Below are 13,001 nucleotides of genomic sequence, written 5' to 3'. Positions count from 1 at the left end.
TGGACATGCTGTTATATCTTTATATTTTGGAAAGGTAGTCAGATTGAGCCATTTAAATCTAAACTGTTTAGGCTGTGAAGTATATATAGTAGAGCAATCCTAATAAGGGTCAAGTTTTCCCAGTCTGTTTGTGAAGAATCCTTTCATCTTTTGATCTTGTGATGTTTCAAGGCCACATAAACTAGGGTCGTTCTCTCTAGCTAATCCCATCATTTATGTTTTTTAACAAGCATAGCCTTTCATTTTGGCCTTGACAAGCCTTTGTGTTTAATTCTGGCTGCTAACAGAACATTTTTTGTTTTCTCACATCCTAACATCAGTGATAATTTTTTTTTATTTAAAAAAAATATTATATTTGGCATCCTGGTTCCACATATTTTCTATAAAAATATTTTTTAAGTAGTAAAATCTGAGCTGATACTCTATCCACAGCAGAGTTCCCAAGCCTGAATCTGTTAGTAGATGTCTCCCTGTCTTTGGAACTCTCTTCCTCAAAAGGCGGTGGAAGCAGAGTCTTTGAATATTTTTAAGGCAGAGGTAGATTCTTGATAAACAAGGGTATGAAATGTGGAGTTGAGGTTGCACTCATATCGGCCATGATCTTGTTGAATGGCAGAGCAGGCTCAAGGGGCCGAATGGCCTACTCCCACTCCTTGTTTGTATGTATGTATTTCACTGCTTTCAAGATGGCTCCTGTGCTGGAAGCTCCCTAGGAAGCTCCCTTGCTGTTCAACTCTATCCATGGCCATCTGCTCCCATCCCTAACGTTTTCTCCCCCAATCTGCCCTCTTAAACTGTTTAAATTCCCCATGCTCTTTAAATCAGTTCATTTTAGCCCTATCTAAAAGTTAACAGTTAGTTTAGTGTATGTTACCTGGGCCCACTGCCCTCCCCCAGCCACACCTGCTCTTTGTTTTCTCAATGAAATTGATCCGGATGAAACTGACGAGAACAGCTGCCGATACTTTAATCTCCGATCCTGCTGTCTTCACAGTCCAGAGTGTCTGCAGCCACGGCATGCGGTAAGTCCATTGAGGTGAAGAAGGAGCTGCGGGACCCGAGAGAGGTCCTGGGAAAAGGTGCCCCGAACACCCAAAACATCCACGAACGGCCCCCCCGGCCGCAACTTCAAAGCGCCCGCGGGAGATGGCTCGGAGAGCATCTGCAGCGCACTGTCGGCAATGCTGCATGCCTTTATTTAAACCACTGCAAAAAAAAACCCTTAACAAATGTAATCACCTCTAAGTCTGCCAAATGATGCTTCACCTCCCGAAGGACGTGGATGAGCTTTCCGGACGTCGATGGTGGGCACTGAGGAAATGGCTTATTACCTGCACCAGATTCCACCCCCCCCTCCCCCCCCCTTTACCCCCCTTCCACCCCCCCCCACCCCCGTCCCCTTCCCTGCTCCACCCTCTCAGCTCACCCCCTCACAACCCCGTCCCAGCCCGCCCCCCCCTCGCACCATCTTCACCCCGCACCCCCTTCCCCTGCACCCCCCCCCCCCCACCCCCTCCCTCTACCCCTCCCCCTTGCATCCCCTCCTCCCACCGGCACCATCCTACACCTGTGTAGGGGCCCCAACAACCCCACTGCCTTGTGGGCGTCTCGGGAGAGACCAAGGCTAAGGGAGTAAACCCTAACAGAAAATCCGGAGCGGAACCCCGTAGGCGGTCATGTGTCACCTTTGGCATGTTTCCGGCAGTTCCTGCAGACATACCGGTGCCAAACGTCGTGTCCTGCACTCCTTTGGACCCCACCAGAAAGGCCGAGAGGGGGGTTTTGACGACTGGGCAACTCTCAACCTCCATAAATTTGCCCAGGCATGCGCCATGGAGAGGTCACTCCATAGTTGCCTCACAGCGACTGAAACAACACGGAAGGCAGCAGTTACGGGTTATAAGTCCAGATAAATTGGCGTAGAAACTGGGCGCCACGGGTTGCCTTTGTCGGTGGGAGAGGTCATTGCACCTCACTGGACAGCTACCGCCCGCCTCAAACCGGGCAGCCCCCGGTCAATAAGGTTCTGTCCCGCCACAGTCTGCCTGCTTCAATGGGTACTTGGAGCTCAGGGTCATTGCCCGAAAGGTGGACTGATACACCGCACCAAACAACATGAAAAAAGGAAAGAAGGTACCAGCCCTTCGCTTTGCAAGCTGGAACGTCAGAACTATGTGTCCTGGCCTGTCGGAAGACCTTACACAAATCAACGATTCTCGGAAGACCGCCATCATTAACAACGAGCTCAGTAGACTCAATGTGGACATTGCAGCACTTCAGGAGACTCGCCTCCCCGCGAGTGGCTCTCTAGCAGAGCAAGACTACACCTTCTTCTGGCAGGGCAGGGATCCTGAAGAACCAAGACAGCATGGAGTGGGCTTCGCCATCAGAAACTCCTTGCTCAGCATGATAGAGCCTCCCTCAAATGGCTCGGAACGCATACTGTCCATCCGACTGCTCACCACCTCTGGTCCAGTACACCTACTCAGCATCTATGCTCCAACACTCTGTTCCGCACCTGAAGCTAAAGACCAGTTCTATGAACAACTCCATAACATCATTAGCAGCATCCCCAACACCGAACACCTATTCCTGCTGGGGGACTTTAATGCCAGGGTTGGGGCCGACCATGACTCATGGCCCTCCTGCCTTGGGCGCTATGGCGTTGGAAGGATGAATGAGAACGGGCAGAGACTGCTTGAGTTGTGTACCTATCATAACCTCTGCATCGCCAACTCGTTCTTTCACACTAAACCCTGTCACCAGGTTTCATGGAGGCACCCAAGATCACGTCGTTGGCACCAGCTAGACCTCATTGTCACAAGGCGAGCCGCCTTAAACAGTGTTCAAATCACACGCAGCTTCCACAGTGCGGACTGCGACACCGACCACTCCCTGGTGTGCAGCAAGGTTAGACTCAGACCAAAGAAGTTGCATCATTCCAAGCAGAAGGGCCACCCGCGCATCAACACGAGCAGAATTTCTCACCCACAGCTGTTACAAAAATTTCTAAATTCACTTGTAACAGCCCTTCAAAACACTCCCACAGGGGATGCTGAGACCAAGTGGGCCCACATCAGAGACGCCATCTATGAGTCAGCTTTGACCACCTACGGCAAAAGTGCGAAGAGAAATGCAGACTGGTTTCAATCTCATAATGAAGAGCTGGAACCTGTCATAGCCGCTAAGCGCATTGCACTTTTGAACTACAAGAAAGCCCCCAGCGATTTAACATCCGCAGCACTTAAAGCAGCCAGAAGTACTGCACAAAGAACAGCTAGGCGTTGCGCAAACGACTACTGGCAACACCTATGCAGTCATATTCAGCTGGCCTCAGACACCGGAAACATCAGAGGAATGTATGATGGCATGAAGAGAGCTCTTGGGCCAACCATCAAGAAGATCACCCCCCTCAAATCTAAATCGGGGGACATAATCACTGACCAACGCAAACAGATGGACCGCTGGGTTGAGCACTACCTAGAACTGTACTCCAGGGAGAATGCTGTCACTGAGACTGCCCTCAATGCAGCCCAGCCTCTACCAGTCATGGATGAGCTGGACATACAGCCAACCAAATCGGAACTCAGTGATGCCATTGATTCCCTAGCCAGCGGAAAAGCCCCTGGGAAGGACAGCATTACCCCTGAAATAATCAAGAGTGCCAAGCCTGCTATACTCTCAGCACTACATGAACTGCTATGCCTGTGCTGGGACGAGGGAGCAGTACCCCAGGACATGCGCGATGCCAACATCATCACCCTCTATAAAAACAAAGGTGACCGCGGTGACTGCAACAACTACCGTGGAATCTCCCTGCTCAGCATAGTGGGGAAAGTCTTTGCTCGAGTCGCTCTGAACAGGCTCCAGAAGCTGGCCGAGCGCGTCTACCCTGAGGCACAGTGTGGCTTTCGTGCAGAGAGATCGACTATTGACATGCTGTTCTCCCTTCGTCAGATACAGGAGAAATGCCGTGAACAACAGATGCCCCTCTACATTGCTTTCATTGATCTCACCAAAGCCTTTGACCTCGTCAGCAGACGTGGTCTCTTCAGACTACTAGAAAAGATCGGATGTCCACCAAAGCTACTAAGTATCATCACCTCATTCCATGACAATATGAAAGGCACAATTCAACATGGTGGCTCCTCATCAGAGCCCTTTCCTATCCTGAGTGGTGTGAAACAGGGCTGTGTTCTCGCACCCACACTTTTTGGGATTTTCTTCTCCCTGCTGCTTTCACATGCGTTCAAATCCTCTGAAGAAGGAATTTTCCTCCACACAAGATCAGGGGGCAGGTTGTTCAACCTTGCCCGTCTAAGAGCGAAGTCCAAAGTACGGAAAGTCCTCATCAGAGAACTCCTCTTTGCTGACGATGCTGCTTTAACATCTCACACTGAAGAATGCCTGCAGAGTCTCATCGACAGGTTTGCGTCTGCCTGCAATGAATTTGGCCTAACCATCAGCCTCAAGAAAACGAACATCATGGGGCAGGATGTCAGAAATGCTCCATCCATCAATATTGGCGACCACGCTCTGGAAGTGGTTCAAGAGTTCACCTACCTAGGCTCAACTATCACCAGTAACCTGTCTCTAGATGCAGAAATCAACAAGCGCATGGGTAAGGCTTCCACTGCTATGTTCAGACTGGCCAAGAGAGTGTGGGAAAATGGCGCACTGACACGGAACACAAAAGTCCGAGTGTATCAGGCCTGTGTCCTCAGTACCTTGCTCTACGGCAGCGAGGCCTGGACAACGTATGCCAGCCAAGAGCGACGTCTCAATTCATTCCATCTTCGCTGCCTTCGGAGAATACTTGGCATCAGGTGGCAGGACTATATCTCCAACACAGAAGTCCTTGAAGCGGCCAACATCCCCAGCTTATACACACTACTGAGTCAGCGGCGCTTGAGATGGCTTGGCCATGTGAGCCGCATGGAAGATGGCAGGATCCCCAAAGACACATTGTACAGCGAGCTCGCCACTGGTATCAGACCTACCGGCCGTCCATGTCTCCGTTATAAAGACGTCTGCAAACGCGACATGAAATCGTGTGACATTGATCACAAGTCGTGGGAGTCAGTTGCCAGCATTCGCCAGAGCTGGCGGGCAGCCATAAAGACAGGGCTAAATTGTGGCGAGTCGAAGAGACTTAGTAGTTGGCAGGAAAAAAGACAGAGGCGCAAGGGGAGAGCCAACTGTGCAACAGCCCCAACAAACAAATTTCTCTGCAGCACCTGTGGAAGAGCCTGTCACTCCAGAATTGGCCTTTATAGCCACTCCAGGCGCTGCTTCACAAACCACTGACCACCTCCAGGCGCGTATCCATTGTCTCTCGAGATAAGGAGGCCCAAAAAGAAAAAAAAAAAGATTAAATTAATAGTACTGTGCATCACTTCTGTCTCAGTCCTTTGCTAACTCTTTCAAGCCATTCCTAATTATATCAGCATTCATTTCCAAACAGTTATAATTGTAATCAGGAAATTGAATAGTGAGAAAGAGCAAAACAATCTGTTGGTTTAATTGTCATAGTACTTTGTCGCTTGTAAATGTTTTATCATATAACCAAAGGCAGAGCACGTCCACAGCAAATTTACTTTTTTTTTCTTTTCACCTTCCATTTTTAGAGTTACGTCCATTGCCGATCGACTGAATGTAGATTTTGCGCTGATTCATAAGGAGCGTAAAAAAGCCAATGAAGTTGACCGAATGGTTCTGGTTGGTGATGTGAAGGACCGAGTAGCTATCCTTGTTGATGATATGGCAGACACTTGTGGCACAATTTGCCATGCTGCGGACAAGTGAGTTGCTGAATTATAGAGGCTAAAGGAACCGCCAAAGAGCAGCCTCGCTTTAAAAGGAATCAGAACATCCCCTCTCAGATTTTTTTTCACTCTAGCAACGCCAATCTCATCTCCCGGATCTGTTTTTATTGTAGTAATATCCACAAAGGAATTGAAACAGTCGTCGTTTTCCATCCTAGATCGATGCACTTAAATTACTCTGATCTGATGATCTCTGTTACGATTCTTGTATCTTCATTTTTGATATTTGGGGGGGAAAGATCATTGTGTTTTCAGTAAGAAACTTGATTTGTAGACTGAAATACATATTTCATTTTTCTTTAAATTAGGCTTTTAGTGCTGCTATAAGACTTTCATCTAACTTGCATGCCAGTATTTTCACAATTATGTAATATACTGATCTGTAAAACTCACTAATTGGAATGGTTTTGTTTTGAAGAATAGGAGAAACACGGACCGTTGATTGAATTGAATTGTTAGGAAATTAATGGAACTGTGTGGTGTTCTATTTAATTTGTAATTATGCATGTATTTTTTTCAAAATAGTTATTGTCCCATCAAAAATTGGAAGTAAAATGCTACAGTCAGTGGCAAAGTGAGAGGGGAAAGGAGCTTAGTTTTTGATTTGATTTATCTGTGCATCACAGGCTGCTGTCTGCCGGAGCCACCAAAGTCTATGCTATCCTCACACATGGAATTTTCTCAGGTCCTGCAATCTCCCGTATCAACAATGCCTGTTTTGAAGCGGTGGTAGTTACCAATACAATACCTCAGGAGGACAAAATGAAGCACTGTCCTAAAATACAGGTATGTTAAAAATGAATTACACTACAGGGAAGAACTACTTGGTTCAATATCAAGAAAAACAGATGCTTCCCTGTTCTTCGAACCGATCTAGAATAGAGCTGGAAGCTTAATTCACATGGAATGAATGCCTGATTTTGGCCAGTTAGTAGCACTTGCCTATGAACGTATTCTCATTTATGTTGTTAAGTATTTTCTCTGGGCTTTCTTTTGTGGGAGGGGTGGGGGAGTGAGCAGGGCAGGTCACAGACCGTTGCATTTAAGTGAAATGAAGGGAGAGCTGCCTAGGATAAACAAATATTTGTGGAATTGCATATTAAAAGAAAAAAAAACTTTTAAAAACTTTTTGTAGTACAATTTAGACTTTCAACTCAAAAACAATTTCCAAGTTTGCAGATGGTACCAAATTAGGAAGGATAGTCAACACTGAGGACTACAGCAAATTACAAGAAGACATTATTTGCATATAATTGGCAAATTAATTTCAGCATTGATAAGTGAGGTTATTACATTTTGGTATGAAAAATAAGGAGATCGCATTACTTGGAAAATAAAAATCTAAATGGAGTAGAGAAACAATGGGACCTGGGAGTACAAATAACACACATCACTAAAAGTTGTGGCACAAGTCAATGAGGTCATAACAAAAGCAAGCCAAGTACTAGGGTTATTTCTAGAGGGATAGAATTGAAAAGTAAAGAAATTATGCTAAATCTGTATCAAACCTTGGTTAGACCACACTTGGAGTACGATGTACAGTTTTGGTTGCCATATTTTTTTAAAGAAAACCTTTATTAAAAATGAGGTGCAAAAAAGATTTACAAGGATGATACTAGAACTACAAGGTTATAACTATCAGAAAAGGATGAACATGGCGTATCTCGAAGAGAGAAGGCTGAGAGGTGATCGAATAGAGGTCTTTAAAATTATGAAAGGTTTGTTCAAGCAAACACAAAGGAAGTGTTTCCATTTGTGAGGAAGAACAAAATTAGAGGCTATCAATGTAAAATGGTCGCCAAGAAATCACATAGGGAATTCATAAGCTTTTTTTACCCAGAGTGGTGAGAATGTGGAACCTACTCCCATGAGGAATGGTTAAGGCGAATAGTGTAAGGGGTAAGCTAGATAAGCATATGAGGGAGAAGGGAATAGAGAGTTATGCTGATATGAGTTAGATGAGAAAGAATGGGAGGCGGCTTGAGTGGAGCATAAATGCTGGCATGGTGCTATATATTCTATGTAATATCGGCTTCCTAATCTGGTGGTTCATGAATATTGAGGTTGAATGGTAAAATCTTTCCTTCATTTTATTTCTCATTGGATATGGCAATTGTCTTGAAATATTCTTACACAAATCTGAAAAAATCACTTGGTCTCAATAATTTTATGGGACAGATCAAAACATGTCCATTGTTCACAAGATTGAGCCTTTCTGTGTTCATACAATTGCTCCATCCAGGATAAGACCCAGAAATAGCCTCATTCTAAGTATTGGGGGAGGGGGCAATTCCTTTTTTTTTAATATAAAAGGATTCTATAAAGTATTCTACATTAAGTGTAGGTTTTAAGGAGTCATAAAGGAGAAGAGAGAAGCTTGGGGCCTAGGCAGCTGAAGGTACAGCCGCCAATTCTGCTTTCTGCTTTTATTTCCTCACCCAGTCACGCACGCAGTTTTTTTTTTGTTTTCTCTGCCTGCTCCCACCTTTCACTATCGTGTGCGTCAAGTCCCATAATAGCTTACAAAAAGAAAGTGGATAAATATTTAGAAAAAATTAAAAGGATAAAGGGCAGGGAATGGGATTAAGTGGATAGCGCTTTGAGAGCTGCATAGGCATCATTGGCCAATTGGCTCCTCCTGTGCTGTAAAATTTGATTATTCTGTGGTCACGAAAATGTCTTGCTAGCTGCATTTGAAGACTATGCAGTTTCATGATGTGGATGCCACTCCCAAATGCAATGTAAAGCTTAAGGCTGTGTTTTTATTTCCCAGGCTGCCTATCTTAAGATTGCCAAACAAGTGCAGTTCAACTAAGTTGTATTTCAATTAATGTAATGTTTGTTTCTAGTTTCTAACATTTGTAGCATGATTAAAATAGGGACTGCTATGTCTATATTCTACATCCTGAATTATAATTTGTTTCCTTCTGTTAGGTTATTGATATCTCCATGATCCTTGCTGAAGCAATTCGAAGAACTCACAATGGAGAGTCTGTGTCTTACCTGTTCAGTCATGTTCCGTTGTAATGTCTATGGCATCTGCTGTTTCAGTACATACTATTTTACCAAATTGTTTTCTCTTGCCCGCTGCCCCTTCCCTTACACCTACCATACCAGATGGTTAAAAAGTAGTCTTTGCTTCTGCTTCACGTTGTGGTACATTTTTACATGTCTGATCTGTCGGGACAACATTTCGATTAGACATTCATCGGTATATTAGATGTTTCTAACTAAAAGCAGCAGGTGCAATTTGGATTAATATGTATGATACGTTACATAGCCCTATATATCAAAAAAGAAAACCTATCTGGTATTACTTTTTAAAAAAGAAAAAATTATGCCCGTATATTCTCCACATTATTGTCTGTCTTGTGATATTAATTGCTACATGTCTGTCACCGTGTAAGCTGCCACTGTTTTACTTGGCACAGGTTGTTGCCAGGTGCCTACAAAAGTTTTGGAAAAACTGGAATAGAGATGGTGTGTTGGGGGAAAAATTGAATGTATTAAATTGCTTTTTTCATTCCCTGCTATTTTCATGTTGTAAAATTTGTTTCTGTTATTGCAACAGTGTATTTAATCAAGTTCTGTATATTTTCCACCTGAAACAGCTCAGGCGTAAGTCTGATGCAGAGAAATGAGGGCAGATCATTACTATCTTTGTTTTTATGCTGTCTTATGCCTTACTAGATGCACAGTAATTTCAAAGTTATGAACAGTCCTATTTTTGCATGATATTGATGCATTCCTCCTGAGTTGTGATTGGATTGGATTGGGCTCTCCTCACGATCCATTAGAAGTTGGTTCAGCTTTCTTTGCAAGAAACTGTGTGAATTGAACCCTAGTGAATGTAGTTCATTCAGAGATAGTATATATGCCTTTAAATTTGGATCTAAAGCAGTTTTGTTTAAAAACACACAAACCTTTTTATGGGAATTGAGCAGAAGATTGTATTTTGTTTTTGTGAAATAACCTGTATAAACCAATACAAATGTAATCAGTGTTGCAATTTGATTTACTTGACATCTTCTCCACATTTATGAGCTATATATGTAAAAACAACTGTTGTGACCTCATACAGCTCGGTTACAACTCTGAACAGTTTTGTTCTGCATACTCTTGTGATGGGTAGAAAGACACTAAATCTGTCCAGTTGCTCACACATATAATCCAGAAAAGTAGCAAATTGATTTTGCTCACAGTTTGACAGTAAACGATAATGCTAGTGTATTTTTTTTTAGTAGTAATGCAACTTTGAAGAACTGATTTGAGTGCAGCCTTGCTGTGAGCATCCTGGAAAAAATTTTCAGAAGACCACATTTTATAAGATGACTAAGTGTAGACTTTTCAAGAATGCAGCCTTGGTAATTACTGTGCAACTTGTTCCCATTTCACTTACAAGTTAGAAACTTGAGCTTGCGCAATCCTGAAACCAAAAGCATTTTCCTTTATCATTTATATGTAGTGGACGAGCGCTGTAGGTATTGAGACCATAAAATGGAACTTGTCTTGGGTTTCAGGCTTCTTTGCTCATTAAGGTTACTCTAATCAGTATATTGAACTTGATAAAGAGAATTTACAGATATAATCTCCGTTGGAATGCTGGCTCTGCTAGGAATATTGCTGTTTGTTCTACAGCATCAAAATGTTTTGTAAATGTCACACGATTGAAAACTTTTGTTTTGGAGTGTTATAATACTGGCTTGCACACTTTAGAGACTAGGTTTCAATCAGCAAGGATATGAGAGTTTGGTTTACCTACTGTTCGACTCCAGTGTGAAATGAGACTGCTTTAAGCAAGGTCTCCAGAGCGCACACGACTGGATTGTTTGAGCCGGTTGGCATTCTGGCAGGTCATGAGGAGCATGTGGGAAAGGTCCACTTTATCCAGAAAGCAATTCTGTGTTGTGCTGTAACTGAGTTGGGATTGCTAAATGAAGTCCTACAAACAAATTGCATTCCCAAAACTTAGTAAAACATGCAGGGGCAGTATTTGGATGAAGTGCACACCATTTCCCCTGCAAGAACTTTGTGAATACAAGCAAGACATTGAAATATTTTCTATATTTGTGTACACAGGATTCACATTCTTAGTTTTTATACTCATTTATTAAAACTAAAATTTGAGTCATTAAGAGTGGGGGAGAGTTGTCCTATGCATGAATCAGTATTATGGATGGACTACTGTTGGCTCACTCTGGGTTCTGCTCCTAAACTGGTTCCAGTGTTTTGTCCCTTTGGACTTTCTAATGCTATTCTGATCTCCTCACTTTCTGCACTCAGCAGTGGTCCTGCATGGAAAATCAGATTTAGTGCTCTCGGGAGCTCAGTGTCTCATGTGAGCTATATGTAGCTTTCATTTTTTTTGTTTGGAAATTGGATTGGAGTTGCCTTTATATGACTATATACAATAATTCAAACATTTGATACGATCTGTGCATAGAAATGTTGATGAACTTTTTTAAGACTGTCTTGATGAACTTGGTGTTGAACCCTCTACAGTTAAGTTGGGACAATTTATACATATTAAATGCAAGTCTGCAATTGTTCAGTTTTTAGCTTGTTTTCTACAGTATGGAGAAAAGTTGAAGGGCTCTACCTTTGTTTCAATCATGTGCTGCAATAAACATATGTGATGGTTATTTTTGCTGTGCAAGTGTACTGAATTTCTATTTTTAGTTTGATAGAGTTTATTCATTGTAATGTAGATAAACTACAATTTAATTAACTTTATTTCCTTTCTCCATCCTCCTTTCTCTCCTTTCCCTCCACATGATACTTTGAAATACAATTCCATGGGCAGCAGTGATCATCCAGTGCCTCGCCCAAATTCCCATTATTAATGTGAGCCTTCATGGTAAGTTTCGCTAGACTACTTGACTGTGAGGAGGACATCTTTGGCCAAAGGTATATCTGTTTGAAGAGATGAGGCCTAATGTCTGTACTGCAGAACTTGACAAAAGTGATTTCTACCATTCTTCAGACAAGGGGAATGGTACACGCTTCTGTGCCCAAAGTGGATGTGTTATCAAACAGTTATAATGCTTAGAATATTGTAATGGCCTGTGGACAGTTTGAACTAAAGACATTGCAGATCAAACTCAAGGTGTTGAGATTATCCAATAAGCTTGTCCACATGTATGAGAATGTGTATCGTTTGTGTGTTTTCTGTGATATCCACACAAGGCAAGAACTAAACCTTGTTTTTCCTAAAGTGTTAATGTTGTTGAAACTAGATTTGCAAACTTAATATCTAACATGCTGCTTTTATTTTGGTCATCACAAGCAAGTTCAACAAAGCGTCGCCAGCTGCTTTTTATTGCTGATCCAGAAGAAGCTCTACAGTTTGGATTTGAGCAAAATAGTTAGAAGGAATACTTGGCTTGCTGGCCTTAGCACTGCTGCTGGTCAAACTTTGAGTCATAGAGTCGTACAGCATAGAAACAGGCCTTTCGGCCCACCGCGTCCAGGCCGACCATAATGCCTATCTACACTAATCCCACCTGCCTGCATTAATTCCATATCCCTCTATGCCTTGCTCATTCAAGTACCTGTGCAGATGCCTCTTAAATGTTGCTACTGTTCCTGCCTCCACCACCTCCTCTGGCAGCTCATTCCAGATACCTACTATTCTTCCTGTGAAAAATCTGCCCCTTTGATCCCCTTTAAACCTCCTCCTTGCCACCATAAATCTATGCCGTATAGTTTTCACCCCTACTATGGGAAACAGACTCTGGCTGTCTAACCTATCTATGCCTCTCATAATTTTATATACCTCTATCATGTCCCCTCTCAGCCTCCTTCGCTCCAGGGAAAACAGACCCAGCCTATCCAATCTCTCTTTATAACTCAAGCCCTCCAAGCCAGGCAACATCCTTGTGAATCTTTTCTGCACCGTCTCTAGCTTAATCACATCTTTCCTGTAGTGCGGCGACCAGAACTGCACACGCTACTGCAAATGCGGCCTAACCAACGTTATGTACAACTGTAACATGGCATCCCAACTCTTGTATTCAATGCCTTGGCCGATGAAGGCAAGCATGCCATATGCCGCCTTCACCACCCTGTCTACCTGTGTTGCCATTTTCAGGGAACTATGTACTTGCACCCCAAGGTCTCTCTGCTCAACACTCCCCAGGGCCCTGCCATTCAGTGTATATGTCCTGCCCTGGTTTA

The 13,001-nt window shown here is 43.4% G+C and overlaps 1 protein-coding gene across 1 annotated transcript in view; it reads left to right on the top strand.

Annotated features, from left to right (window-relative positions):
* Window positions 1-11,467, top strand: part of LOC137377640 (ribose-phosphate pyrophosphokinase 1) — a 57,121-nt gene extending 45,654 nt beyond the window's left edge. Inside the window, exons 5-7 of the mRNA XM_068047505.1 lie at window positions 5,628-5,801; window positions 6,452-6,611; window positions 8,760-11,467. Coding sequence (XP_067903606.1) covers window positions 5,628-5,801; window positions 6,452-6,611; window positions 8,760-8,852 — 427 coding nt within the window. The 3' untranslated portion in view covers window positions 8,853-11,467. The remainder of the gene's footprint in view (window positions 1-5,627; window positions 5,802-6,451; window positions 6,612-8,759) is intronic.
* Window positions 11,468-13,001: the final 1,534 nt, after the last annotated feature.

Source organism: Heterodontus francisci, chromosome 15 (assembly GCF_036365525.1).
Source record: "Heterodontus francisci isolate sHetFra1 chromosome 15, sHetFra1.hap1, whole genome shotgun sequence".
Taxonomy (NCBI): Eukaryota; Metazoa; Chordata; class Chondrichthyes; order Heterodontiformes; family Heterodontidae; genus Heterodontus; species Heterodontus francisci.
The sequence above is the reverse complement of the archived record's forward strand: the minus strand, read 5'-3'. Positions and strand labels throughout refer to the sequence as shown.